Source organism: Grus americana, chromosome 24 (assembly GCF_028858705.1).
Source record: "Grus americana isolate bGruAme1 chromosome 24, bGruAme1.mat, whole genome shotgun sequence".
NCBI lineage: Eukaryota > Metazoa > Chordata > Aves > Gruiformes > Gruidae > Grus > Grus americana.
The window spans coordinates 2504741-2531555 of NC_072875.1; the positions used below are offsets into that span (position 1 = coordinate 2504741).

A 26815-nucleotide genomic window follows, 5' to 3' on the forward strand; every position below is an offset into this window, starting at 1 on the left:
ATCGCCCACTCTCCTGGCCCGGCACCAATGACTTTTCTGCCCTGCAGATATCTTCCAACACAGACCCAGGAAAGGTTTCCGCTGGCTTCTCCGCACACCCACAGCATAGCAGCCAGCTATCTCCACTCTGGGTTTGCACCGGGGCCTGCAGAGAGAGGGACGTTCCTGCTCCCGGCCACCCTGGCTGCTTTGAAGAAACACCCCTTTCACCCAGCGTGAACACTGGGTGCAGGTGCCCGAATCCTGTGGCACGTGGCCTTCCCTGGGATGCACAGCGAGGGGTTTGCAGCACTGGCCCACGCCGTGCAGGCTGCAGAGCAGGTCAGATGCATCCGTGGGCATGTGCTGTTTGTGCAGGGCTGTTTGTGTGCTGGCTTTCTTGCAGTGCTTGATCCAGGCATCCCTTCTTGGGGCTGCGATGGTGCATCCAGCCCTTTGGTTTCATGGCCTCTCTCATCTTTGGATAGATACGGAAACATCCCTTTAAAAAAACCAAACAAACCAGCAAGCAACAGAACTCTCCCGCAACTGGGCGGTGAGGGAGGAGGGAGGTTCTCTCGGGGGTGCTTGTGAGCGGGTGAGCCGGGCCGACACGGACACCTAGCGACCAGCCGGGCAAGCCCGCTGACGGCTCTGCCGGCCCCCGGAGCTCCGGCGGGCAGGGGGGGCTGCCCGCCCCCCGGAACGGCTGCCCCCCGGCAGCCTGGCCCCCTTCCCCTGCAGGCTTTGCGGCCGAAGGCGTGCCTCGGGTCACCCTAAAGAGGCAGAGAAGTGGAAATTGCCGAGACAGATGCGGCGGGGGTGCTTTGCCAGGGAACGCTGCGGGTGAGAAACAGCAGGCTGCGGCGCCCCGCTGGCAGCGGAGCTGGAGCCTTCGCTCCTCCGTGCTCGCAGTCCCGCGTGGGGGGCGGGTTCCGCGGGGAGCCCCGGCCCGGTCCCGTCGCGGCGGAGGGCGGGGGGCCGGGCCGGGCTCCTGCTGCCGCCCGCCGCGCCGCGCACACGGCAGCGCTGCCCCGGGCGGGGCCGGGCCGGGAAGGGCTCCTGCCCGGCTCGGGAAGGGCTCCTGCCCGGCTCGGGGGTGCTTCCTCTCTTTGTCCGAAGCCGCTGCTGGGTCCGCGGCCCCAGGCGGCTCAGACCTGCGCTGCTCCGTGTTCGGAAGCCCGAGCATCCCTGCGCTGCGGGCGGAGGAGAAACCGGCTCACCTGGTCCGTTTGGGCTTCAATTGAGGTCAGACATTGACAGTGAACTAGGATTAGCCGGGGAAAGGTTATTAGACAAAATCCGTGCAATTTGTCTAATCTGAGGTGCTTATTTAACACAGTAAGGAGATTATTGTGAAATATAATTTTGACTTGACACTGACCCACTAATAAAGACTCGTTGCAGCTTTGCACAGCTCAAAGAGGAACCGGAGTCCTTCGGCAGAGGGAGAAAAGCCCCCGTTGCACAGCGCAAACAAGCTGAAGGCTTTGCTCGCAGCACAGCTGGCCCTGCCCACTCCCTGCTCCGACCCCCGGTCCTTGCCGGTGAGGAGCACGGTGTGGTTGTGTCCTCCGAAAGAAGGAGCTACAGGACACGGCAGTCGGGAAAGCAGCTGGCGTATGAAATGAGCCCTGTCGTCAGCGAGGTCTCACATCCCTGAGGCCCAGGGCTCCCGTCTTCCCTAGCGCCCAACCGTGCCAGGGCTCAGGGCACAGGCATGCCCTTCAGGGTGCGCATCCCCTGTTGCTGGTCCCCCAGAGAGCCCCGCAGACAGAGCCCCTGCAGCTCAAAGGGAAAAGATTAAGGGGAGCGAAAAGCTGTGTCTGGCTCCCTGCACAGGGGGATCTCTGTCTCGGCACCAGATGGCATTAATAGCTTTATTCTGCATGGCTTGCGGTCACCCACATGTGCACGCGCACTTGCACAGCCCTTCACATCCCCCCGATGGGGCTCAGGTGCTGTGCCATGGGTCGGGGACGCTGACAGGGTGTGCAGCGGTGGAGTAGGTGCTGCCAGCACCTGAAGACTTGTGCTGGGGGTTATGTTTGGAGGCCAGGCTCTTATCAGAGCTAAACTGTGAGCAACCCAGCTAGGTGTCCCTCCAGGATGGAGCCAGGGAACCTGGGAACCAGGGAAAGGCATAAGCCAATTGTACAATGCATCGTGAATGTGGCCTTGCTGTGCCAAGGCTGCCGGCAGCCCCTGCTTGCCAGGCCGGCACACGGGCACGAGCCGCCTCTGAGGCAGGGCTTTCTGCTCCGCTCCATGCCTCCACAGTCCTTTGCTTTGCACATTGAGCCTGGGAGCTGTGGGAGTGGGAAACTGGGAAGACCACTGAAAAGGTCACCATGTCTCTGCCTGGCTGCCCTTCTCTTGCCGCTGCCGTGGTGAAAGGCTCCTGCTCTCCCCAGGGCCTGGGTGGGAGAAGTTGTGGTCCCTGTCGGAGGGAGCCCCATGGGACAAGCCCCAGCCCTGCAGCCCTTTCTCTGTGCCCGCAGCCCTGTGGGTCAGCTGGGAGCTGGCAACCTCGGCAAGGAGGCGTTCATCTTCTTCCCTGAAACAGGCAATCTTGGAGGATTTCTCTCACAGTCCCTTGAGCCATTAATCTTCTCAAAGTAAATCCTTTCTGTGACACAAAGGGGATTGGGTAAATAATACAGTGGACAACTGGAGTGTCCTTTTCCTCTGGGAAGACTTCCAGTTCCAAACAGCTTCCCCTTGGCACTGGCTATTCCCTGCTTGCTTCGCCAGTCTCTGGACAGACAGGTACCAGGAAGAGGGGCTCTGACCGGCTGTGGCTCGGCTATCTTTTGTGCTTAATCCATGGCTGAATGTGAGGATATGAGGCACCAGGGCAGGAACAGAAGGAGCAGCAGCCAGGGAGGCTGGCCGCTCAGCTTGCCCAGCCTGGAGCCCGCCAGCACTGCTCCGCCATCTCCGTGATGCCAGGGACGCGCTTGGCCCGCGAGGAAACGTGAATGCAAAATGTCTCCTCATTAGTTAAAACAGGAGAGCAGCAAATGGTGACTAATGGAGCCAAAGAGGAACACTTGATGGAGAGATGGGGCCGGGCTGGCGAGGAGCCAGCCACACGCCTTGTTCTCCCTTTGTTCTCCTCCCGAAAAGGCAGCACATTCATCAACAGCAACATGTCTGCCAAAACAGCAATGCTCCACAGTCTTAAATTATCCTCCCAACCAAAGTAAATAACATTTCAGCCCTCATTTCCATGTTGCACATGCCCCAAAGCAGTGGTTATTAGGAAATAACTGCTCACATGAAGATGGACAGCTGCCCCGGAGCTGCCCCCGCAGAACAGCCATGCAGCAGTGATGCCGTGTGGGCACGGCCCCAGCATCTCAGCTGCAGCAGGACGAGCCCAGGGATGGATGGACTGGCTCCTCGCAGTAGGTTTCACAGTGGGCTGAAGCTAGGAAGCAGAGAAAGGTCCTTATGAATCCAGTCTCAGGATGAGGATGTCTCAGGACCATGCCTTGGCCTTCCTAAAACTTTGCAGAGCCCCTGGTGACTCCAGGCTTGCCTTGGAGCTGGCAAGGACTCGCCTCCATCGTGCAGGGCTTCCCTCTGCTCGGTGTTGGGGCTCCCGCCAGGCCTGGGTGCACACCTCCACACAGCCCCATCGTGGCTGGGCTTGAAAACCCGAGATGCGGAAATACTGCTCAGTGACACGAGCACAAGCTCTGCTGCAAGTCTCTCTAGATTTGCACTCCTAAGTCACTTGGGCATCAGGGAAATCCTGCCCGCAGCTGTGTGTTGGGACTGTAAGAGCCGGCCAGGATGGGTGCGCGGACCGGTGGGCCCATGCTCGCAGCTTGCCCCGGGGTCTTGGTGGCAAGCGGTGCCTGCGGGCCGGGGCAAGGGCTCCTGGCACCAGCTGCAGCCCCGGGAGAACCCGAGCCACGCTTTCCCACTCCGCGCTGTGACGATGCAACGCTAGAGGGAAGCAAAAATCAAGCTTCTTGCCTGGAAAGACTTCCCTGGAAAGAGGGAGCGTGGTCTGGTCCCGGCTGCCCGGTCCTGCCCACGCCAGCAGCAAAGCCCGGCTCTGGGCACGGGTTCCCGCTTGGCCCCGGGGGGGGCCTGGAGCCCCTCACAAGCCGCGGGGGAGTCGAATCTCACCCCTTACGGAAACGCAGCCGAGTCTGTAGTGCAAGTGGCCCAAGGGGCTCGAGGAGGGTTCCGTTTGTGAGCACGTTGACCTGCTGGCATCTGCCAGGGCATGGGCTTGCCAGCCCCCTTTACCCGGGTACAAGCCCCTCGCCACCGCCGGGCATTTATCCTGCCGCTGCCCCATGTGGCAGCTGCTCACACCCCCCTGCCGCCGGGGAAACTGAGGCACGGGGCGGGGCTGCAACATACCCACAGGCGAGGTGGGGGACCTTCCCCCTCAGCACCACCCTGGGCAGCTCCCACACAGGGCCAGCCTTGGGGATGAGGGGCTGCTCGGGCCGAGGAGGGGCACAGTGGGGCAGGACAGGCTTTGCTGCAGGGGAGCGTGCCCCGGGGAGGCAGACCCTGCAGGGAATGCCTGGCCCTTTCACGTCCAGGTGCTCCCAGCAATTAGCCCAGCTGCAGCCCATCCTGCAATTACCCCCAAGGCCTTTTTCCTCCTCCGTCCTGGAGGTGCTCGTTTCCTGTGTGGGCTTGCTGGGAGAGGCTGGGCTGGCCTGGCCGGGCTGGCTGTGCAGGGCTGGGGGCTGCCATGCTGGGCAAAGCTTGTGCCTCGGCCCCCGTGAAATGGGGTGGCCAGCGAGAGGTCACAGCGGGCTGGCTCTGTGTGCTGGAGGGGTGCTGCGAGGTTAAGTTTGTGACTGCGTGGGAAGTGCTTTGTGGAAATCGGCTAGTGCCAGATAAGTAGCCCTGTTGTTTTAATGACTGCTTCCTCTGGGGGATTTGTCTGGGAGGGTGGCTGAGGGCATGGGGATGGGTGGGAGGTGACGTGTGCCCTGGCCAGAGGGACACCAGGGTGAGGGATGCTCCCTGCAGCACTGCATGCCCCTCTGCAGTGCCTCGTCCCTGGCACAGGGCAAAGCCTTGGGCTGCAGCTGACCCTGGGAGCTATGGGGGTGCCTCTCAGGACCCTCCTTTTGGCTGTTTTCCCTAGTGACCCTCTGCATTGTATGGAGGTGGGTTTTTTTGCATATTAGTGGAAGAACTATTCTTAGGGAAAGTACCTAGTGAGCTAACAGTGTGGGTGATTGCAGGGTACCCCTGTGATCCCCAAAGCTTTGGGGTATGGGGGGTCCAGGAGCTGAGCTAGACCAAATTCCGGGGAGGGGGAGGTTAAAGGAGGCTGTTTGGGTTAGAGTGGTTGTGGCAGCACTGCTCCTTGCCCTCAGGAGAGGCAGAGGCATGTCTCTTGTGGGAAAGACCCTGCAGCGTGTGTTCTGCTGTAGTGAAGTGCAGAGGGTCCCTTTTCCCGAAGGGCAGAAGCCTGTTGGGGCTCAGAACTGTGTGTGGGTGTGTGTTGCTATAATTTCTCCTATGTCTTGTGTGGTGTTTGGGCTATGGAAATAATTCTTTAGTAGGAGCTTCACCTTTTAGCTAGCTGTGCAGCTGGGCTTCCTGCTGGCTCTGGCAGGTTGCTCGCTCTCTCTTAGCAGGTCAGTGGCTACGGGGAGTGTGAGACGCATGTTAGTGCTGGCCTTGCTTCCCGAGAGCCTCCCATGTGCTGCCAAAGTCCAGGTCAGCGCTGCCCAAATAATTAATGTGGTGATTTTCAGCCCTTCCTGATCACAGCTGTATGAAGCACGTGACGCTGTTCCAGCCTGATGATGGGATGGATGTTAGCAGGATGTTCAGCTTTGTAGGCTGAACACTCATGCAAAGGTGATGCACAAATGCTTCCTGTACATATTCAAATATGGGAGCTGCGAGAAAGCAGATGTCCCTAACCAGTGGCTGCCGGGCAGGAGCCAAGTCCCAGGTGTGGGCTTGCAGGAGCCAGCTCCGGGGAGCGCCTGGCTGCCAGACCCGCGCGTGCGTCTGGGTGTGGGAGGCTGACAAATGGCCTGTGCTGAACAATCAGTGGAGGAGCGAACGGGGCCATAATGAATGGCACAGACAGCTCAAGGTCTCGCCATGGCTCCCCAAGCCTGACCTGGGGCTGGTCGTGCACCCTGTCAGCTTTTAGTTGTTGTTGCTTGTGCTGCTTCCCGTCTTGCTGCAGGTGCTGCCCCATCCTGGAGGAAGGAGGTTTTGGTGACGGGGGGTGTGTGTGTGTGTTAGGGCTCTCGGTAGAGGCTCATTCTCTGAGCTAGGAATGATGAGGAAACTCACTGGAGATGCTGAACAGCTAAGGGAGCTAAAAATGAACTGGTGAGTAGCATTACTCCCCCTGCACATGTGCCTCAAATGGAGATCTGTGAGGCCCTGTGGGTGCTGTGCCAGCGAGCTCCCTGCCAGCCCCTGCACCCGCTTCATTCACTGCTGAGTGTAGGAGGGTAGAAACCGCACCTGAGTCCAACACATTGCGTGCTGGATAGCGAAATGCTGTAGCAGTTTTTGTGGCTGGAAGATTCCCATTAGCAGGCTGGCTTGTGCTGTCATCCTGCAGCAGCTGCTGGGGAGGAAGGGGGCAGATGCCTGGCACGTGGCTGGGGCTCCCCAGAGCCTGGGATTTGCTTGTTGCCTTGGGTATGGGTCTGAATACCAATTGCCTTGCTAAGTATCAGCTAACATCTGTATACGGATGTAGGTGGCGATTGAAATGCACCTCAATTTCTAGAGGGATGCGTGGGCACCGGGTGTGCATCAGCTGCTGCTTCATCACCTCTCGGGACGCTGATGGCACGGCCAAGGGTACAAGTGAGGCAGCAGCGAGGGGTGTGGGGCTGGGGAGGAGCACGTGCACGTGTGGGAGGGCTGTGTGCCGGGGACACCCACGCACCGTGACAGAGCTGCTGAGGCGGCCTGGGAACGGGCTGAGTAGGGGGTGGTGACGATGGAGCTCGCAGCACTGAGGAAGGGGAAGCACATCATCAGAGAGGAGGAGGAGGAAAGGCCATGGTGTGTCAGACCCGCACAGCACGGGCACAGCGTTCATTCCTGCCTCTGCTCTTGGCTTTTTGGCACTGAGGTCTGGGCAGGTGCACATACACAGATTAGGTGACAGCCGGCGCCTCGTGCTCATCGGCAAAAGGAAGGGTATCTCTGGTGTGGGAGGCCTGGAGTAGGGAGGGGAAGGGGGCCGTGGGGTGGGTGTGTGGGAGCCTTAGCCCTGCCAGCTTCTCAGTGTCCTTCGGCTGCGTCCCTCCTCTGTGAAATGGGAATTGCTCACCCACGCCGTGCAAGTACCACCTCGGCGGTGTGGGTGAGCGCTCTGCTCTACCAAGGGACTCCCAGATATGAAGAATTGCAATGAACTGGTGCAGGTTGAAAATGGCCAAGGAGCTGTTGTTTTTCTAATTTTTTTACTGGGTGATGATGGTTAGGTTTTCAACTAAATCCAAACGGTGCTTTTTTAAAAATCAGTACATAATTTTTTTTTCTACTTGTTTTGTTTGAAACCAGAATGCTTCAGCCTTTCTTTCTGTTTATCTTCCAACAAATTGGGATTGGAAAGGCAGCTTTAGAAAGCAAAGAAAACCTGCTGTAATCACTTCAAGAAAAGACATTCTGAACTGCTCTAATGGTCCAGACAAATTGGCTTTGGTGCGACTAAGTCTTGGGGAGTAAGATCCTAGGCTCGAATTAAGCCTTGGATAAATACACCCCAAAGTGAAGCATTAACTAGTATTTGTTATTTGCTGGCTGGGGGGATGAATGCATAAGGCAGTCTGCTAGGCTGTATCTTGCTTATGTGCCCTGTCAGGGGAGCAGCGTGGTCCGGGGCTGTTTGTGGTGAAAACTTGATTTCTGTTCTCCGGCTGCTAACAAGTTTCCAGGGGGCCCGGGGAGGAGGAGTGCTGCCAGCTGCAAGTCCGCGGTGGCCCAGCCACGCTACTGCATCCCCAGCTCTGCGGCCAGGACACGGCTCACCCCGGGGAAAAGCCGCCTGTACGCAGGCGAGGCGCGGGTTTGCAGGGGATGGATGGAGCGAGCGCTAGCTGTGCTCCAGCCTCCCAGGGCTGCGGCAGGGAGCTCGGCTTTATGGAGTGTGACCGGCACAACCCGGCTGTCATTAACCCCTGTGGGTTCACCTGCAGACGGCTGCGGCCGAGGGCGTTGGCCCAGCTCCCGGCCCAGGTGCGAGCCCCTCCCGGCCCTCGGTTTGGCGGAGCCCACCGGGCTGGGGGAGAGGTGCGCGGGCGCACCCCCCGCTCGCACCGGGGCTGGCTGCCCGCCCTCCGTCCTCCCGAGGCGCGGCCCGGCCGGGAGCGGAGGAGGAGGGGAGCTGGGCGCTCCCCCTCGGCAGGGGAGACTCGTTCGGCGGGGGCTGCCGCCCTCCCACCCCTGCGGGGCCGGCGGGGAGCGGGGCGCGGGGGCGGGGAGTGCGCGGGAGCCCGGCCCACCCTCCCGACGCCACTCGCCGGGAGAGGGGAGGAGGAGCGGCTGCGAGCTCGGCTCTGGGCACCTCACCCTGGCTGGCAGCGCGGCGGCAGGGAGCGCGGCACGCCGGGGGCACCGCACCGTCCGCAATTGCGCCGCAGCCCGGGGCCATAGGTGCTCTTTATGGCATGTGGCTGGTAACTTTTTTCCTGCTGTACTCTTTGCGGAAAGGTACGTCGCCCCTGGGGGGGGGGCGGGCGGGCGCCGGGCACCGGCCGGGTGGCGTCGGGCTGTCCCCGGGAGCGCTGCCCCGGCCGGGCGTCCCGGGCTGGCGGCGGCTGGGGCTGCCCCGGCCGCGGCTCTCGGGGCTCCGGCGTCTCGGTGCGCCCTCCCGGAGCGCTCGCCCCGGACGGAGCGGGGCGGGGGGCGCGGGGCCGGGCCGGGCCGGTGGGAGCGCGGCCCGGAGCAATCCCGGAGCCGCTTCTCGGCGGAGCCCCCCGGGGGCGCCGGTGATTGCTCGGAGATGAAATACCGCACCGACGTACGCAGCATCCTCTCGCCGGGGCCGGCGGCCGGGACCAAGGCTCGCAGCGGCACTTCCGAGAGCTGCGCTCCGTGTCCCCGCTGTCCGGGACTACTCGGAGCGATCGTCTAATCCCATAAGACAGAGTAAATCCAGCGATGCTTTAAAAATCGCATCTTTCCCTCTAGGAATGCTGTATTAAGCGCAACCCAGCGGTTTGATATAAATCAGACGGGGGGGGGGAGGAATCGTGAAACAAGTGTGTCAAGGAGACGCACATTAAAGATTAGAGATAATTTAAAGTTGGAGATTAAGTGAATGCTGTCCAAATCTATAGAGGTATTACTCTAAACCGAGTCTCTGCTATAGATGCAATTAAAAAAGGAAGCCAAGGAGCTGCACGTAGTCTGGGTAGTTAAATCACAGCGCGTTTGTTACAACAATCAATCGATGTTACATAAAGGAATTGCCTATTTCCGAATCTGTGGGAATTTTTAATTATGTTTCTGTAATAAATTACCTCTTTGCACATGACCCAACCTGCAGATGTGGTGGTGGAAGCGCCCACCTTTTGGAAAATCGTCTGCTTGGAGGATGTGCAATGACATTTGCCCTGATTATCTTTTTTTGATGTTTGAGAACAGCAAGGGGGAAATTTTAGGAAATGAGGAAAGTGAAATAAAGGGGACGGAGCTGGCTCCTTATGAGAGACTTCTCTTGCTGCCCATTACATTACCCATTTATCTGAATGTTAATCCAATGAAAAATATTTACCAAGGTTTAATAGGGCATTCTGTCCGGTTGTGTGGTGATGATCAATTATTCCATCAATTATTAATTATGAAATAGCTGCTTTATTTGAGCTGGAGCAAAGCTGCGTTTGGGAGCTTTCCCCAAAATCGCTATTGTGTTTAGGATCTGCTGAGCTGAATGTGCCAGGGTCTGCTTTGCTTACATTTGCATTTTTTTACTGTGTTAAGAGGAAGAAACAAAACCGAAAACAAATAACCGTTGAGGATGCTACAATTTCTTCCCCCCTGCAATGGTCAAAATAATAAAGAGCTGCACTGGGTTTGTCGCTTTTGCACGTTTTCAGCCCCAGCTTCTTGGAAAAGGGATCTCTTCCCACAGAGCTATCTCTTCTGAGAAGAGCAAATTAAAAGCCTCCATTAGCACAACTCCTTGTGGCCTCATTTTCTCTTTTTTTAGGAAATAAAATGTTTCTTCTGTGTTGAACAGTCCTGGTGATGGAAAGTGTTAAAGCAAAATGGTTCCAAAGAGAGGACAGCACTACAATGGAAGTTTCATTATAATAATAGGATTAAAAAAAATGAATTGCTTAATGCATGATAAACCTTTCAGATACTTAATATTTCTGGGCATCGAAGCACATCCTTTTAACGTGTTCCTGCTGTAGAACAAGAGCTCAAGTAGAAACTGAAAGCAAATAAACATTTGATCCAGGGGACCACTGAAGTTTAGAAATCCCTCGATGGGCTGTAGCTGTTTATTTCTTAAAATAAACAAAAATAGGGGGTTGGCAAGCAAACAAACAGGGAGCTGAGCCGAAAGATGGTCTGGCAGCGTGAGTGAGGCCGGGCGGAGGAGGAGGAGGGGAGGCGAGTGGTGAGCGGTGTGATGAGGAGCATACTGGTCAAAATCGAGAGGCTTGGAGCTGGGAAGGCATCTCCCTGCGTGTTCTTCGTGGATGTCTCTGCTGCCTGATTTACATTGGCATTATATTTGCATTATGTTCCTGTATTGGGTGCAGTGAACTATGCAGCTTGCGTTTTTTAATCTCTCCCCATCTCGGCCCCCCAGTGTGGCACAGTGCTCGTTTGTCTCTGAAATGAAACATGGAAATCTCATTAAATGCACGGAGGAGAAGCCTGCAGTGCTGAACGCCTCGCCATGCCCGGTGTTTGTTTATCCTGCGGATAACCAAAATTTCCCCACCAAGGAGCCACGATGGCGACTTGCCCAGGGCCCTTACCTGCACCTGGCACGGGCTTAGGGCCACTCCTGCCTCTCGATGAGAAAATTGATATATTAGGCAACCCTGACGTTTCTTGGTGCATTTTTCCACTGGAGGAATAGGCTGTGCCTCGCGCGAGTGCCAGGGATGTGCTGTCGAGCAGCCCTTCCTGGGGATGGGGGGCTGCTTGGGAGCCGTAGGCTTAGCTTTGGGCAGCCGTGGCTCAGGGTGCCTTTCTGCTACAGTGCTCTGGTCTCTGCCCATATGGTCCTGAGATGGAGGGGTGGGGAGCGGTCTGTCCTCCTTTGAAGCAGCTGATGAGCAGAATGCAAGAATAAAACTGGAAGCCTCTCCGTGTGGCAGGAATTCTTCTGACATGGCAGCACACGAGTTCTGAGCTGTGCCTTGGATAATATGAAGTCATCTCACACCCAAATGAGCAGACAGTTAATAAAGTGTGACTTCCTAGGAGGGCAGGAAGGAGGAAGGTGTTCAGCTGTTGCAGTCGTTGCAAGGCATGTTTTACTGGGAGGCTTGTGCAGTGGCAGGTTTGGGTGCAACGCGTCTCTTGTCTTTGAAATCTAGATTATAGCTGGCTACATATTTTTACATAATCGTGATTTTGTGAGTTACCCTTCCCCTGCTTGTAGATCCTTAAGAAATAAACCCCGCCACATACAATCTGTGTATTGCCGCCATCATCTGCCAGCAGAGCTGTACCAAATATTTAGGAAATCCATTTCCCGACTCTCGCTAACGCTTGCTGCCTGCCCCAGCTGCTGCCTCTTGGAAAGGGCTGTGTCGGCTCCTCTCCGTGAGAGGAGGGAGCGAGCACAACTTAGAGGGGAAAAGGCGAAGGCGAGCGAGGTTTCAGAGTTTGCTCTATTGATCCATTCCCGTCGTTTCTCATACCTGTCGGCTGTGTGGTGGAAATCCTCATCTCCACCTTGTCAAGCGAGCGTGCGGGTTGCGGCGTGCCGGACGGCACGGACTAGCGGCTCCAGAGGAAGCCTGGCAGCAGGCGTGCGTGGCCTCTGGTGCGTCCCCTCGCTTGCCCCTCGTACCCGCACGGCCTCCCTGGGGGTGACCTTGCCGTCATCCTGGCTTGGTGATGTCACCAGAAGTCCCCTCGCGACTCAGCTGCAGCTCCTCAGACTTCACGTTCAGCGTGGCCGAGATGTGGAGGCGGGCTGTGGAAGGGGACGGAGAGGCCGTTGCCTGTGGTCCCTGGGCTCGTTCCTCACCTCCCAGAGCAGAAGGCCCCCCGGGGGGGGATGTTCAGGAGATGGCGCAGAGCTGGGGGATCTCCAGCTCTGGGTCAGCCCCCTGTGTGGATGGGGTGGTGAGACTGGTACCTCCAGCAAGCTGACACGGGAGGTTCAGGGGCCAGGCAAATCAGCGGGGAAAGCTTTTCCCTCCCCAGGCAAGGGTTACAGCCTCAGCCTGGGTGCTGTCGTAATAGCTGGGAGGTGGTTCAGGCCTTAATTTCCATGCAGATGCATTAAGGAGCAGGCAGCTTGCACTCCAAGCGTGTTTGAGCAGTGCCCTTACCCGCAGAGGACCAGAGGCAGCGTTCCCCTTCGCTCCCTCTTCGGTTCGTGGTGACCGCGGCTGTGAGTCGGGAACGACCGCGGTGCTCGGGCCAGAGGGGCTGTGCCGCAAGGGTGGGACTCCGGCGGCGGCCGGAATGCACTGCCAGGGCAGGGAAGGTGCTGTGGCAGGTACCTGCGGTCGCTGCGGCTGTGCTGGGCACCAGCTCAACGCCCCAGGCCGTGCTCGGCATTTTGTGGCACAGTTTCCACCCCCCTGAGACTGGTGCGGGGGGAGGCCACTCGGCTGGAGTCACGGCTTTAACCCTTTGGGCTGGAAAGCCACCGCGGTGGGTGGCATCTTGCGTGGCTGTGCTGTGCTCCTGGCAGAGTGTGTGCGTCTCTCGTGCTCCGCTTGAAAGGGTACCAGCCTCATGTTTCTCACCTCTCTCGGCCGCTTCTCTCCCTGTCCCTTCTGTGATGCTTGGAGATGCCAATTCTTGCTCTGTCAGCTCCAAGGTCACTCCCTTCATTAGGAAAGAGGCTATTAAAAGTGTCCTGAAGATGAGGGCTTGAAGGAAGCTCGTTCCAGGGAAGGCCAAAGACTTCTCCAGCATTACAAATGTGCAGGCAGTACGTGATGGAATTACTGTCGTATCTTCAGGCAGTAGAGAGGAAAGATTAGGACTTGCCACCTACCTGTAATTCCCACCCTGAAATGTGTGCCAAGCTTCGGTTCACTTTCTCCTTGAACAGGGCAGGTGTCAAGCACCCTTAATGAGGATAATAAATGAGCGGCGAGGTGGCGATTAGCCTGCTGTTCTTCACAGCATCCCTGCAGCCTGGTACAGCTTGTGGCTGGAGAAGCCCCCGTGGCTCCTACAGTCCCTTCGCTGGCCTGCGGGTGGGCTTTCTGCTGTGGTGGTACCTCGGCAGCATCTCGCCTGGCCTTGGAGGAAGCCTGGGGTGGGCGCCTGAGCGGTCAGACCACCAAGCCCAAGAGGGAGGTCTTGGGAAAGGTGCTGTTAGTGGGATAACGTGAACTTGAGACTAGTGCCTGCCCTTTCTGAGGTGCTGCAAAACCTCCTTTTGAATGCCAGCAACACACTTAATTGTGGCCAATAGCCTCGAGTGACCACTCTTGTAAAGAAGTACTCAGGCAGTCATGGCCCTCTGCCACTCCTTGAAGAACATTATGGGCCCAGGCTAGATTGCCCATGCCCAGAGGATTGCTCGAATACCCTTGAAAAGCAACTTATTTGGCCTTTTCCCATCTCTGTCAGGTTTCCACCCAGTTACTGATGTGCAAAAGACCTTGCTCAGCCTTGAGAAACTTGCTGGATTTGGGCAGGCATGGGACTGGCTGTGGGGTCCTGAGCAAGTAGCTTGCTAACACAGATGATGTACGTGCATCGGGGGGGCAGAAAAAGCTGCTTATCTCATGCTTATCTCAGGAGAAACGATGCTCTAATTGCGCTGGCACGCGAAGCTGGTCGTTGTCTGAGACCAGTCCTAAATATGCTTCATAGAAAAGCACGGGCTCTTCCCCGTGAGGTTTGGAGGAGAGGAGGGTTGCGTTGCTGGGCAGTCGCCTGGGAGGTGATGGCGTTTCTGTGCTTACGCAGGCTGAGGTATCAGGCTGCGCCGCTCCTCGTGCAGGACGCACCTACATCTCAGCTGCCTCTTCCAGAAATACGTGGCTTGGTGACAGATCCTGGGGTCAGTTTATGGCCGCTCTGCCTTGCCACTCGTTAGAGCAGATGAGCGCTTTCTTTACAGCGCAGCGCTTTGCAGTGCCGAGGTTGGCTGTGCCGCTGAAGGTATTGGAGTTTGGAAAGTCCAGCGATCGAGACCAGTAAATATTCTGAAGGGATGATAGCAAAATGACTTGCTTCTCCCAGCTCAGATAGAGATATTAATATTTCAATACCTCTAGGTTGTAATTTACTACAATTTAAGAAGATTGCACTCTGATAACTTGAAATACATGCCTTTCAGAGCAAGCTAGACAGCGTCCGGCTACGCGCTGGGCTTTGTGTAGCTTCCAGCTGCCGGCAGACTGGTCTCCAGGGTTGGTGCTGTGCGCCTGCGTCGCTGCATTTTCCCCAGCAGAAACTGTTCCATTTTGGCTCCTCTAGCCTCTTCTTTTCAGGTTCATGTGAATTAATGCCCTCAATATTTAGGTTAGGGTCAGCACATCTGACCAGATGTGAGCAGTGATTTCTGGTTTAAAAATATTGCAGTGCTATTTCTAAATTTTTAATCTCTCTCAGTGATTTGGAGACAGTTTTATGAAACATGGAATTAGGATGGTGCTCAATGCTAAATGGTAAAGGAGATTATACGGATTTAACTCTCTGCGTCTGTCACATAACTATTGCCAATCCCATAACTTCCATTTTCTATTAAAAATCCGTTTCCCCCTTTGACCTGAAAAAGCTTTATGGGTAATCTGAATTTCTCTGTTTATGAGGTATTTTTCCACTCTTCACCCCAGCCCCTCACCCATCCATCTCTAAACCTTCCTGGGCGGGTGCTGCCTGAGAAGAAGAGGTTTCCCTGTGTGGGAAGGAGCTGTGGATGCTCTCCGATCTTTATTACAGCAGGAGCCTTCTCAAGCCGTGGTCTGGGATCTGGGGTGGAGACGTTGGACGGAGCCTGGGGCAGAGCCAGCTGGGTGACAGGGCGCTGAGCACAGTGGAACGTTCCCGGTCCAAGGCCGGCGGGTGGGCGAAGGGTGGCTTTTGCCGCGCGCCTTGCACGCCGCGTGCCCTGGCTCCAGCCATCTTCTGCTTTGCTCGGGCGACAGGCGTTACCACAAATAGCACACTGCTGCTCGCGCGTGCTTTGTTTTCCTTCCCCTGCCTGCAAATGTGCATTTTTCTCTTTCATGTATTTGGGAGAAGCACCGTGCTGTTCTGATGAAGGGAAATGCTGATTCATGACGACAAACCAGCCTAGAGATGTCACAAAATGACATCTGCAGGGCCGTGCGGTGGCCCCGTAGCTCTGCATGGCCTGGCGCTGCTGCACGGGAGGCTCGGCTGGAGCGCTTTGCTGCTCCGGTCCATCGTTCTTCTGGCGCTTGTCAGTGAGGGAGGAAGAAATAAGTGGCTTTGTCTACTTCTACCTGCACGTGGACACAGGGAACTGGTGTGCGGGGACATATGGAGATGCTTTCTTGACCTATAAATCTGTTTTCTCGTGTGGTGGCAGCGCTGGACCTTGCTAGTCAGCTAATCCGTTACACGGATGGCTTTGCTGGGCAGCTCAGGCTGTGCGATGCCCCTGGCATGGGATGGTAGGGCTCTGAGTAGGCAAAGGAGGAAACTTTGTCATTTTAGGTGACGATTCAGTGCAGAGTACGCAGTTCACAGGTGCTGAAAGAGGCATGAGGTTGTATGTCCAGCTGGGAGAAGGACAGAGAGGACTCTGCTCTGGGAAGGGGTGAGGTGTTTTGGGGTTTCCCATCTTGACGTGGTTGAGGATGGCGTGGAGCGGGCTGGTGGCACGACACGGAGCCAGGAGAGGCGTGTGCTCCCCGCTGCTGGGTGCTGGAGGAAGCTTCGCGGGGAGATGATGTGGCTGTGGCCAGTGACACTCAGCCAGCCTTTCCTCAGGCGAGCAGCCGCAGCATGCTTGCCCTCGGAGCTGAGGCAAGGCTATCCATACGGATGAGGCTTTCCTTTCCCCCCCTGCTCCTGTCCCCTCCTCCCCAAGTTAGGAAATCGAGGTCACGGAGGGTCCCCCGTGACTCGTTTTGAACTGGCGGCACAGTTGTGATCTGCTTATTGGCTCTGCGGCACCACGAGCGGTGTTCTCAGCCAGAGCTATTAATACACCCGCCGAGGGCCGCTTTCTATATCCCTGTCCTTCCACCCACTTGGAAAGAGTGCGACTAAAAAAAGAAAACGGATCTAAGTGACTGGGGACCTCCTCATCCTTATTTATAGCCAATCTTGCTTGCTTTGGTTGAGAAGGGGGAGCTCGTGGTCCTGGCGAGTGGGAAGGAGAGATCGGAGGAGTTGGGTGAAGAGGTCCCTTCCCTCACTTTGAAGAAGGGAAGTGCTTTTCTGCAGTGCTCACGGTGCTCCGGAGAGCTGCTCCCGGGTGTCTGGGCGGCTGGAAGCTCTGCCCCAGCCTGTGCCATTGAACCCCGAGTGTCTCAGCCTTTGCAGGGATGCCTGGCACTGGGCTTAGGGCAGGGTGGGACCCGGCTTCCCCTCCCTCTGACTCCAGGAGAGGGGAGCAGCACTGAACCTGGTTTTCCCACCCCTCTCCTGGGGTTGGCTGCTGCTGCAGCGTTTGGAGGCAGCGGTAGGGTAGCGGGAAAGATCTCTGCCCTGCTCGAGGGGAGGCTTGCACTGGATGCGTCAGCATTGCCGATGGGCACCTGCAGCTGCAGGCTGGCTGGGGCTGCTGTGCTGGGGAGGTGATGAGGCGCAGGGGTGCTGGCTGTCTGCTCCTTCAGGCTGGGGGGTGTTGGGGTTTGCAGGAGAGATGGTGTTGCTTTGTTGTGCTTGGTTTGTCATTGTTGTTGCACATGGGTGTCCTCAAGCCCGTGGGTACTGAGGCACGGTTGGACCACGTGCTCAGAGCCAGCTGGGTGCATACACCACCTGGGCGAGCCGTGGGGGGGATACGCTGGGTACCCTCCCTTGCTTGCACAGCCCCTAGTTGTCCTGGTTAGATGCCTGTGATCCCTGATCTGTGCTACCAGCAAGAGCTCTGGCCTGTGAAGGTGGCCTTTATGCTTCCAGCCCATGCACTGATGCTCCTCCGCTCCCCTGCTCTGCCGCGTGTGGGAGCCAGGGGCTGGGCTCGGGGCAGCTGTGCTGGGGGGTGCTCTCTGTGCCGGTGGGGACTGGCGATTCTGCAGTAACCCCCCGCCGTTCTGGCCTCTGCTTTCTCCACAGCACACGCTGAAGATGTTGGAACCAGCCTCTACTTTGTGAACGACTCTATCCAGCAGGTCACCTTCTCCAGCACAGTGGGGGTGGTGATCCCCTGCCCGGCAGCAGGGTCACCCAGCGCCGTCCTCCGGTGGTACCTGGCCACGGGCGACGACATCTACGATGTGCCCCACATCCGGCATGTCCATGCCAATGGGACTTTGCAGCTCTACCCCTTCTCGCCATCAGCCTTCAATAGCTTTATCCACGACAACGACTACTTCTGCACCGCGGAGAACTCGGCTGGCAAAATCAGGAGCCCAAATATCCGTGTTAAAGCAGGTAGGAGCTCTCTGTGGGTGCTGGGGTTTGGACAAGGTGCTGGCTTTTCTCCAGTCTTCTCCATGACCTGCCCATTGAGCGCACCCTGCTCGTCTCTGTCTCCCTGCATGGGCCAGTGACGCTGCTGACCGGCACTGTGCTGGCATCGGAACAGCAGTGCTGCTGGTCGGGCTGTTTGGAATGGGGATGGGAGCAGGCAGTCCTGCTGCCAACCGGTGTCATCGGCATCCTGCACAGAGCAGCGGACCGAGTGCCTGCTGCCTCGTGAGGGCTGCTGTGCCGCTCTGCCTGCACCTTGGGCTGCTCCTGCAGTGCTGCCACTGCCCGCCCGGGGAGCAGAGCAGAGAACCAGGGCGGCTGCGTTGGCCTGTTGTGAGGGGATCGATCGATGCTGCGTGGACGGAGAGCAAGGAGAAGGGCAGGGCGCTGAGTCAGCAGGCCTGCAAATACGTGTTTGCAAAACAGCATCCTGCCCCAGCTAAGAGCCAGCTCTGTACCTTGGGCCCGTTACCAGCTGGAGAGGGCTGGGGTGACCAGCAGGGAAGGGACGCGCAGCTTGGGGATCTCCAGCGAGTGCCTGGAGGCCGTGGTGCGTTTGCAGCCTCGTGGCAGGAGAAGTCCTCTCCCTTTGAACCGGTATTGTGGCACCCAACCACGTGTGGGGGCTTTTCTTAGCTGCAGGAGGAGCCGGACCACATCTGTCCCTGGTGGGGAGACCCCACTGTGTCCCACAGCCTTCCTCGAGCCTGTCTGTTCCCACTGTAGCATCCAGCCCCAGCATGCCAAGGCTTATTAAGCAGAGAAAAAAAGAAGGAATAAGGCAAAGAGCTGATTCCAAAAGCCATTATAGTAAATTATTGACCAGGCTGAGGAGGGCTAATAGCCCAGGAATGGCTTCATTATGTAACCTATTAAAAGTGGGGCTAGCAGAGGGAACATGACAGAAGCGACTACAGGGTTTTTTATTTTAATACCTTGTACTGCAGAGTAAATTGGTATTAACCCCCTTCCGCAGAGTGAATTATTTACCAACGCTATCAGGTTACCTATAAACCACAGCTCGGTGAAGGAGGGACGGCAGCAGATGGGGTGCAGTGAACGCAGACGTGCAGCGTGGAGCTGTTGCCCTCCTTGTGCTGGGGCCACAGGCTGGGCTTCCCGCGGGGCAGCTGGGCAGTGGCAAGGGCTGTGGCCAGCTGGTGCCTGCCAGCACCCCAGGGTGCAGCAGGGCGAGCGGCCCCGTGGCGTGGGGTGACGTGGCCGTGTCTCCTGCGGCACCCCAGCTGGCTCCGTGCTGCGCGGCAGGCGATTGCCTGCGTGGGGCTGGCTCGCGCTCCTGAGCGGACAATCGTGGTCCCTCTGGTGCTGGTGACCCTGGGCTCAGCACGGCTTGAAACCGTGGAGTTCTGCAGAGTTCCCTGGCAGGGGGTGCAAAGGTGACGGTGCTGAGGGCTGCAGGTGCCCAGGGCTCGTGCGGCAAGGATGGCTGCTCTGGCTGTCCGGAGAGTTGGTGCTCTGGGCGTGCTGCTGGGCAGAAAGCTTGTCTTGGTCCTTGCCTTCCAGCAGGGCGGGCAGCCTTTGCCTAGCTCTTCTCGCACGTGCCGAGGACTTCCTTAGGATCATAGCAAGTCAGTAGCAGAGCTCAGTCCTGGCTTTCATCCCACTCTCTCAATACTGGGTTGAATGCACCCCTCCTGCCAGTGGGATTTGAGCCGGGAGCCCGGCCTCCCCTGTCCCCTTAGCAGCTGCAATTAGCAGGAGGTGTGAGCACGTAGTGGGGGCCCACACACAGGGCTCTGAGGGCCACCAGGATGGCTCCGGCTGTGGCAGCGTGATGTGCTTTGGCTTGAGGACATTTGGAAATGGTTGTGAAATGTTCCCCTGCTTCTGCTTCCTCCCGGTCATCTTGCATCCCAATCACTCTCCAGTGCTTTGTAATGACAATACGCCAAGTAAAGCCGATTAAAGCTGTACAAAGAAAGCAAGCAAATAAATAAAATGCAGTTGAAAATATAAGGTATTGGAAAAATCTCTGGAAGCTTTGGAAAAGCTGTTGGTGAGCACATGGAGCAAATCTTTCTAGCCAATGGGAAGTTTTAAGTCTGCTAGCTGGGCTGTACGTTACCCTTGGAATCATTCCCAGCGGCAGCGAAAGGCCAGAAGCCCCGGCGGCGGCGGCTGGTGCGGTTCAGAGCTGAGGCAGCGCCCGGCGTGGGGCTGGCTGCTGGGGCAGCCGTAGGGGCGAGCACGGGTGCCCGTGCGAGAGGTCCGCTCCAGGCTGGGGCGGTGGTGGTGAGCGTGCAGGAGGCCAGGCTGGATGCTCCCATGGTCCCCGCTGGCCTTTAAAGCCCGTGAAAAAACCTCCTGCTCCACGTGATTACGGAGGCTTTTGCTAGCTAATCTGCTTTGGGTCTGGTGTCCCTTTCCATGGTAGGCTTCTCCCCGTGTCCTCGCGGTGCCAGCCCTTGTCCTCCCTGCTGGGGCCCCGGGTGAATAACAGGAGCGAGCCGGAGGGCACTCCGCACCCTCTTCTCTGCCTTCCCCTGGGGCAGGGGGGCTCTGCCTGCCGGGAGGGTGGCCGAGCGGGGGGCAGAGGCCGGGAGCAGGAGAGGCCAAGGCAGGGCAGCGCTCTGCAGCTCGGCGCTTACTGGTTTATGGCTGCTGCTGGTCTCCTCTGCCAGGCAGCTGGTGTGCGGAGCCTGCCGGGACGTGTCACCGAGCACCCCGGGGCGGAGTCTGCGGTGTGCCCCTGGTTCTGTCCCCGCTGCTGGCAGCAGAGCAGGGTGCCCCGAAAGCCTGGGAAATCAAGGTGGAAATACTGTCACCTTCTCGCTGCTTGCTTGTTTGTGCGAGGTATATGATGGGTTGCCAGCAGGTGCTTTCCACTCAGGGACAACGTCTTCCTTTTGGGGCCGCTAAGGAGTTCTGTCTTAGGGGATTTGTCGAGCTGCTTTTGTTCTGGCCAAGGGGTGTCGTTAAATGGGAAGCGAATGCATGTCTGTCTTGTGATAGTGATACCCGGGTGTCTGCGTCCTACGGGGCACAATTATTGTCTCAGGAAGGAGGCGCCCGCAGTCACTGCATTTTATACTTCAACTTTAGGAGTTTATGGTGTCTGTGTGTATTACTGGGCATGGTGACATCTTTGTTGTCTTTCTGAAGAGGCTGGGGTGGATCCAGCTTACCTAGTGGGTGCTGCTGGAGGGTTGTGGCACTGCGGAGTTCCTTGTCACTGGAGCTGTCAAAGGGGTGCGCGTCTCCCTGAGGAACAGGGCGCGTGGTGGGGACAGCTTGTGGCTCCCGCTGTGGCGTGGCTTGGAAAATTGTCATCTGCTTCCCTAAATATTCCTCTGGAGGGCTTAGGAGGGTGGCAGGCTCTGTGTCACAGGCTGTCTCTCCCGGGTGCCTCACGGCTGCGTTTTCGGCACGCATTCAGCAGTGAAACGGTTACCTTCAAGGTGCGGGGTTGAGTGTTACAGCTATTAAATGTCCTTGGTCCCCGTACTGAAATCTGGGTGCTGCAGACCTCTGCCTTAGCAGCTCTGGTGACTGCAAAGCCAGCAGCTTGCTTCGGTGGCAAGCTGGGGTGACACTGGGGACCATTGCAGGGTCCCAGCAGCAGGAGCTGGGCCAGGCATCCCCTCTGCAAGACCGAGCTGCAAATGAGAGCCGCTGCCTACCCCAGGAAGGGAAGGTAGGCCAAGTGTTTTGGATGGAAGCAGTTTGTTGCTGGGTGGGTTGGTTTGTTTGGGAAACGTGGGATTAAAGCAAAAGGAAGTGTGTTTTCTTCCAGCACTGTCATGCTACCAACCATCTGCTTTTCTCTACAGTTTTCAGGGAACCGTACACCGTTCGGGTGGAGGACCAAAGGTCGATGCGTGGAAACGTGGCTGTTTTCAAGTGCCTCATCCCCTCTTCAGTGCAGGAATACGTTAGTGTTGTGTCCTGGGAGAAAGACACTGTTTCTATCATCCCAGGTAAGAGAGGAGCCACTGTTCTGTTGGAAAATCTGACCTGCTTTGCCATGTGTGAACTCGCTGTCACGGAGGGTCTTTTTTTGGCTTCTCGTCCCTGCCTGTGCTGCCCAAGCAAAGGCTTGTATCGATGACCATCTTGTGGCTTCGTGCTGGAAAATGCTGGTGGTGGGAGCAGGCGCGTGGCGTTCGGGGTCTCCTTGGTGCTGTGGCTGGTGCTTTGTGTATTTGTGGGCTCACGGATGTTTGGTGTAAGCGTGACAGCATGCGTGCCCCGTCCTGGCTTCTCCCGTGCGCCTGCGAGCCAGCTCGCTTTGGGTACGTGGCAGCCGGGGCTTGGGCAGCAGGAAAAGAGTCTGTCCGTGCTGTCTGTGTCCCAACTTCTGCAGCCAGAGCTGGTTTTCACGTTGTCAGGATGATGCACGAGTGAACATTCCAGCTTCTCTTGCAAGTTTTCACAACTGTGTCAGCCATAGGGAAAGGAAGTCGGTAAAAATGGCTTCATGCGCGTCTTCCCCGTGCTGGCACCTGGAAGCCGCTTGGCCTCCCTGTCCCACGTGCCTGCCTCGTAGCCCGGGACGTGTCCCGCTCAGCACCGACTTTGATCTGTGGGGAAGGGGCCTGCGGGAGGGACAGCAGCGCCCGTCTCTGTGCAGGGACTCTGCAGCTCCGGGTGTTTTGCGCCTGGGTAGTTCCCCATGATTTTTTGGAAGATGCAGAGCACCCTGGCTTCCCATGGGAGTAGAGAGCCTCTGAAACCAGGGTCTTTCCCCAGCTGGTTCCCTGGGGAGTGGGGAGGAGAGGTGGCTGGAGTACTGATGGGACACGACCTCCCCGATACCTCTGTGCGGCTCAGCGGGAGGGGAGAGGAACCGGACAAACTGCTCGCTGGGTCGTGCTGGAGCTGCGGGCTCTGGCTCCTGTGCTCCCACCTGGCTTGTCGCAGGCTTTGAAGCAGCGCGGGGGCTGCGGGCAGGTGCTGGGCGCAGCGTGGGGCTGGCCCCGTGTACCGGGGTGACCTCTCGGCTCCCTCCTCGGAGCCGGTATTGATGGCAGCGCTGGCTGCCCGGCACAGCATGTGTAAGCTAGTAGTAAAGCAATCAATACTGCTTTCCCCAGGGGGATCCAGAGAGAATTAAAGGATTTTGCCGAAAGTGAACGCTCTGCGCTTGATGTTTGCTCACAGGTCAGTAAGTCCCGATGCTGCGCCGGGGCTCGGCGTTGCTACGCGGGCAGCGCTCTGGGGAGCAGACGCAGGAGGGGAGATGCCACGGGGAGCGGGGTGTGAGCCTGGTGCCTGCTGGGGCAGCCGCTGACCAAGCATGAGAGGCGATTTGCTCTAATCCCTCTTGCAGGGATGTTTGTTAAAGAGCTTAAGGAGCAAAGTGCTTCACCTGGAGGGGGTGACCGGTTCTCCGGAGGGCTGTGGTGGCTCTCGCCGGTGGCCCATGCCTCCTGAGTGCAGCTAATCTGCTGACTCAGCAGAGCGCCTGCGCTCAGAGGCAGGCAAAGGGAAGCAGTGCTCCAGGGCTCATGCGGGTGAGCGATGGTGCCCCGGGGCTGCGACACGTCGGCAGGGTCTGCGTGCAGCCCCCTGCGTGGCAGGGGAGCCGGGCTGCAGGATTGACCGGGGAGCGCGGGCATCCCTCCCAACAGAGGCTGTGCCCTTGCTGGCACAGAGCCCATCACGGTTTGTGGCGCTGGGGCCGGGAGCCAGCTGCCTTCCCGCGGTGAGGACCGAGTCTGCAGAGCCTCTCCTCCCCAGCACTGACTTTCTGACAGTCTCGGGATGAAATATGAGGTGAAGCTCTTCCCCTCAGGAGCGTGGTCTTACCCGAACGGGTGTTCAGAGTGATGAGCCTGCGTCGGTCGGCCGGCAGCCTTTTGCCTGGAAAGGGAGAATCTTGCTTAGCAAATGGCCTCCCTGTGTGAGGAGCTTCTGGCACTTCAGGGTGTTTTGGAGTACTGCGGAAATGTCCGTTTCATTTTAATAAGTGAGAAACCTCTGGGTGGTCCGAGAGGCCTGTTTAACCGCGTGTCTGGTGGGGTTTACCTGGCGGCCGGCTGTGTGTGGAAAAGGCATGGCACCCGTTGGCAGGGCGCAGGCTGGCCCCGCAGCCTTGCCAGCCCTTCTCTGCTCGGCTGCAGGAAGCGGTTGTGTCCGCGTGGACGAGTGAATGCAAGGTGGCTTTCCGTACTGCGGCCGTGACTGAGGAGTTCGTGGCGTCATCTCCCGGGGTGGCAAGGGGAGGGGATGCTCGTGCCATCTGATCAGTGGGGCACAGCGAGCTCCATCAGCATGAGAACCTGCGATGTTCGTTCCTTGGGGGCTGGCGGTGCCGTGCCAGCTCTGGCAGCGCTGTCTGGAAAGGTGACGGTTGCTCACGCTGTTCGGGATTCCGCAGGACGGAGCAGAGCGGTGCCCGTGCTCCCTGTTTGCAGAGCATGGCTGGTTTGCTCAGCAGCAAGTTTGTCAACCAAGCATCCATGCACTTGCGTGATCTTAACCAGACTTGTTCTCAAGTTTGCTGTGGCAGTGGATTTTTTAATATGATGATTTAATTAGAGTGGAACGATTTTAACATTCTAAAGCAATAATTACCCTAAAGACAGAACATATAAATTGTGTTACAGTGCAGAGTCAACACAAGCAAACATGTTTTGCCATTGGATTACAAATATAGTATCTGCCTGAAGCTTGTTTTTTTATTGCTCTTGTGTTAGAGCTAAAACTGGCTTTGCTGTTACCAAAAACATGGTCTTTTCTTGACCTCTGGTGAACCTCTGCTTCTGTCCTAATTCTTTAGCAAGGAGGAGGAGAGGAGGAGGAGAGGAGGAGGGCGGCGTCCCCACTGTTTGGAGTGAATGGTGTGAAGGCTGAGGAAAGCTGAAATGTGGTGCTGAGGCCTAATAGCTCCCTTCAGTCGCAGATACGTTTTCTGATTCGTAAGATCAAGCAGCTGTGCAGACACAGCACTGCACAGCTCTCCTCCGGCCGGCCTACAAAAAAGAAGAGGTGTGTGGAAGTACCGCGGCTCTTTCAGAAGTACGTCCCAGCCGTATTTACAGCTGGCTGCATAGCATGGAATTCTTTCCTAACTTTAGGGTACCAAACTCGCTGCTTTTCCTGAGAGTTGCCTCCAGTGCTTCCTGTGGAGGACTGTGCGTCTCCCCAGCGGGTCTTGGTGCAGCAGGGGATTAACGGCCCTAAAGCACTGGGTGAGAAAAATCTCTGTCCTCTGTGGCAGAAAACTCTTTTTTTAAGTGACTGTTCTCACAATGAACGTCTGCTTTCCTTAGCATCCGTGGTTTTCCCCCCACCAAACCAAAATATTTTGTAGCTGAGAAATATGGGGAGCGAGCGTTTCCCCCGGGGCTGCCATTCTCACGAGCTCAGACCTCCGGCTCTGTACGTGGGCTGGGTGGCCCTTTTGTCAGCTTCCTCGGGTTCTTTTCATGCTTAATTGGGATTACAGGGCTCCCAGCTTCTGCTGCTGGGCCTTTGAGCCGTGCCTTTTCAGACAAGCCTTGCTGCTCTTTTGATGGCGCTTTGCCGGTGGGTGAAGGACCTCTCGGGGGCCGGGCTGGCGCAGTGGGATGCAGGCGGCAGCATCCTGCGTGGCACAGGGAGTCTCGGGTGCGCGGGGCTCGCTGCTGGGGCTGCTGCTGCTCTTTCCAGCGCGGGAGCGGTGCCTTTGCAGAGGGTGCTGTGCCTGGCTTTCCTCCGTCCCAGTCCCTGGCAAGCGTGTGTCTTCAGGAGCACCTTCTGGGTCTGCGTTCGGAGAGATCTCGAAGCGATCGCAGGGCAGTGCTCCGCGTCAGGGTGGCCCTGCTGCCACAGGGGGTCTGGGTGGCGAGTTGCGTTATTTGGTTAACTTGGCAACGCTGTAACTTACCCTGAAATCGAAGATAAATTCTTTATGGAAGGTTATCCCGCACATAAATCATCATTAGTGCAGCTCATTTTTGTTTAATGCCTACCTAACTGTGCTGTAGTCTAAAAATGTGTGTTTAGTGAAGTCAAGGGTTGCAGAGAAATTATAGGGTTTTCAAAAACCCATTTGCTTTGCTGGTGCTCACATCAAAATCAATCTTGCCTTTCGTTCTCAGCCTTGTCGCAAACATGCAGCACCACTCGCAGGACCGTGGCATTTAATGTAGGCTAGTACTTACTGGGAGTAAAGCTGCGGTGCTTACGGACTCAGGGGCTGTGTCTGAGATTGCACTTCACACCCAGGCTGTGATTTCAAACTCTGTTGCTACTGATGAATCTGGATATGTATTTGGGGGGGAGTAATAGCAGGCGGACAGGAAGACCGCAGCCGAGCAGAATGTTTCACAGACCCCTCTCCCTTTTCCGTAGGGAAAGAGGGAGAAATTCCTGCTACAAAGCGGTTTAAGAACTCAATGCGGTAAACAGTGTTTTAAAATTTAAAAAAAAAAAGAAGCTATAAGCAGACTGGGTAACATGAAGAGAGTCTCGCAGGCACAGGCATGGCTTTGATATGGCTTTGATTTGTCGTGGAGGAACTATGTTGCATATGTGACTGAAGCCGCTTTAGTCACCGTGGTCTGGCTGCTGTGGCACAGAAATGGAAATTCATGGCGCTGAACGCTGGCAGTCACGGGTCCTGCAGAATGGGGCACGGGGCAGTCGTGCTGCTGCGGATCCCACGTACGTGGGCACTCTCGGAGCGTGTGTCCAGTTTACAAAAGCAAGTGGTGATGTGGGGAGCTACTTGAGACTCTAGAAAGAGTGCATTTTTGAGCAATTGTCAGCCCCTCCCCTGTGGCTGCAATGCGTTTGCTTGAGCACTGCTTGGCCGTTGTAACCCCGTGAGCACCTGCGTGCCTGTACGCTTACACCCGAGCCGTTCCTCAGCCGGCTCGGTGATGTGAACGTATCCAGGTTTGCCTGCCTTGGCACAGACACGTCACCTGTCCAGGCCGTGCCCGTTGTGCTACCGGGAGCACCGTGCCGGGTGGGAAGGACGGCCCTGAGGATGGCTGCTTGGTGCCGTTGGGCTCCGGTCCTTTGGCGTCGGTGTGCATCTGCATCGGTAGCCTGTGGGTTGTGAGGGCAGCACAGAAGAGTAATGATTTGCAGGCAGTAAGCGTTACGGGACTGGCAAGCCCGGAGCTGAGCT

General features: G+C 57.2%; 2 protein-coding genes across 8 annotated transcripts in view; both read left to right on the top strand.

Annotated features, from left to right (window-relative positions):
• Nucleotides 1-15: 15 nt before the first annotated feature.
• Nucleotides 16-26815, top strand: part of DSCAML1 (DS cell adhesion molecule like 1) — a 118024-nt gene continuing 91224 nt past the window's right edge. For 3 of the 6 annotated variants that reach the window (XM_054802976.1, XM_054802984.1, XM_054802983.1), the window contains exons 1-3: nt 8490-8664; nt 17377-17694; nt 21525-21671. In XM_054802976.1, the coding sequence (XP_054658951.1) occupies nt 8622-8664; nt 17377-17694; nt 21525-21671 (508 nt within the window). In that variant the 5' untranslated portion in view covers nt 8490-8621. Of the gene's footprint in view, nt 322-597; nt 826-8489; nt 8665-17376; nt 17695-21524; nt 21672-22787; nt 22855-26815 lie in introns of those variants that run through there. The other 3 variants (XM_054802977.1, XM_054802978.1, XM_054802979.1) reach the window with 3 other exon arrangements.
• Nucleotides 280-7154, top strand: LOC129196096 (collagen alpha-1(I) chain-like). 2 transcript variants are annotated; one of them, XM_054802996.1, is made up of 2 exons: nt 280-1526; nt 2481-7154. In XM_054802996.1, exon 2 carries the CDS (start codon nt 3781-3783, stop codon nt 4804-4806), a length of 1026 nt encoding a protein of 341 aa, XP_054658971.1. In that variant the 5' UTR covers nt 280-1526; nt 2481-3780; the 3' UTR covers nt 4807-7154. The 2 variants fall into 2 exon arrangements, with proteins under 2 accessions (XP_054658971.1, XP_054658969.1); XM_054802994.1 differs by having other exon boundaries at nt 280-1227; nt 1387-7154.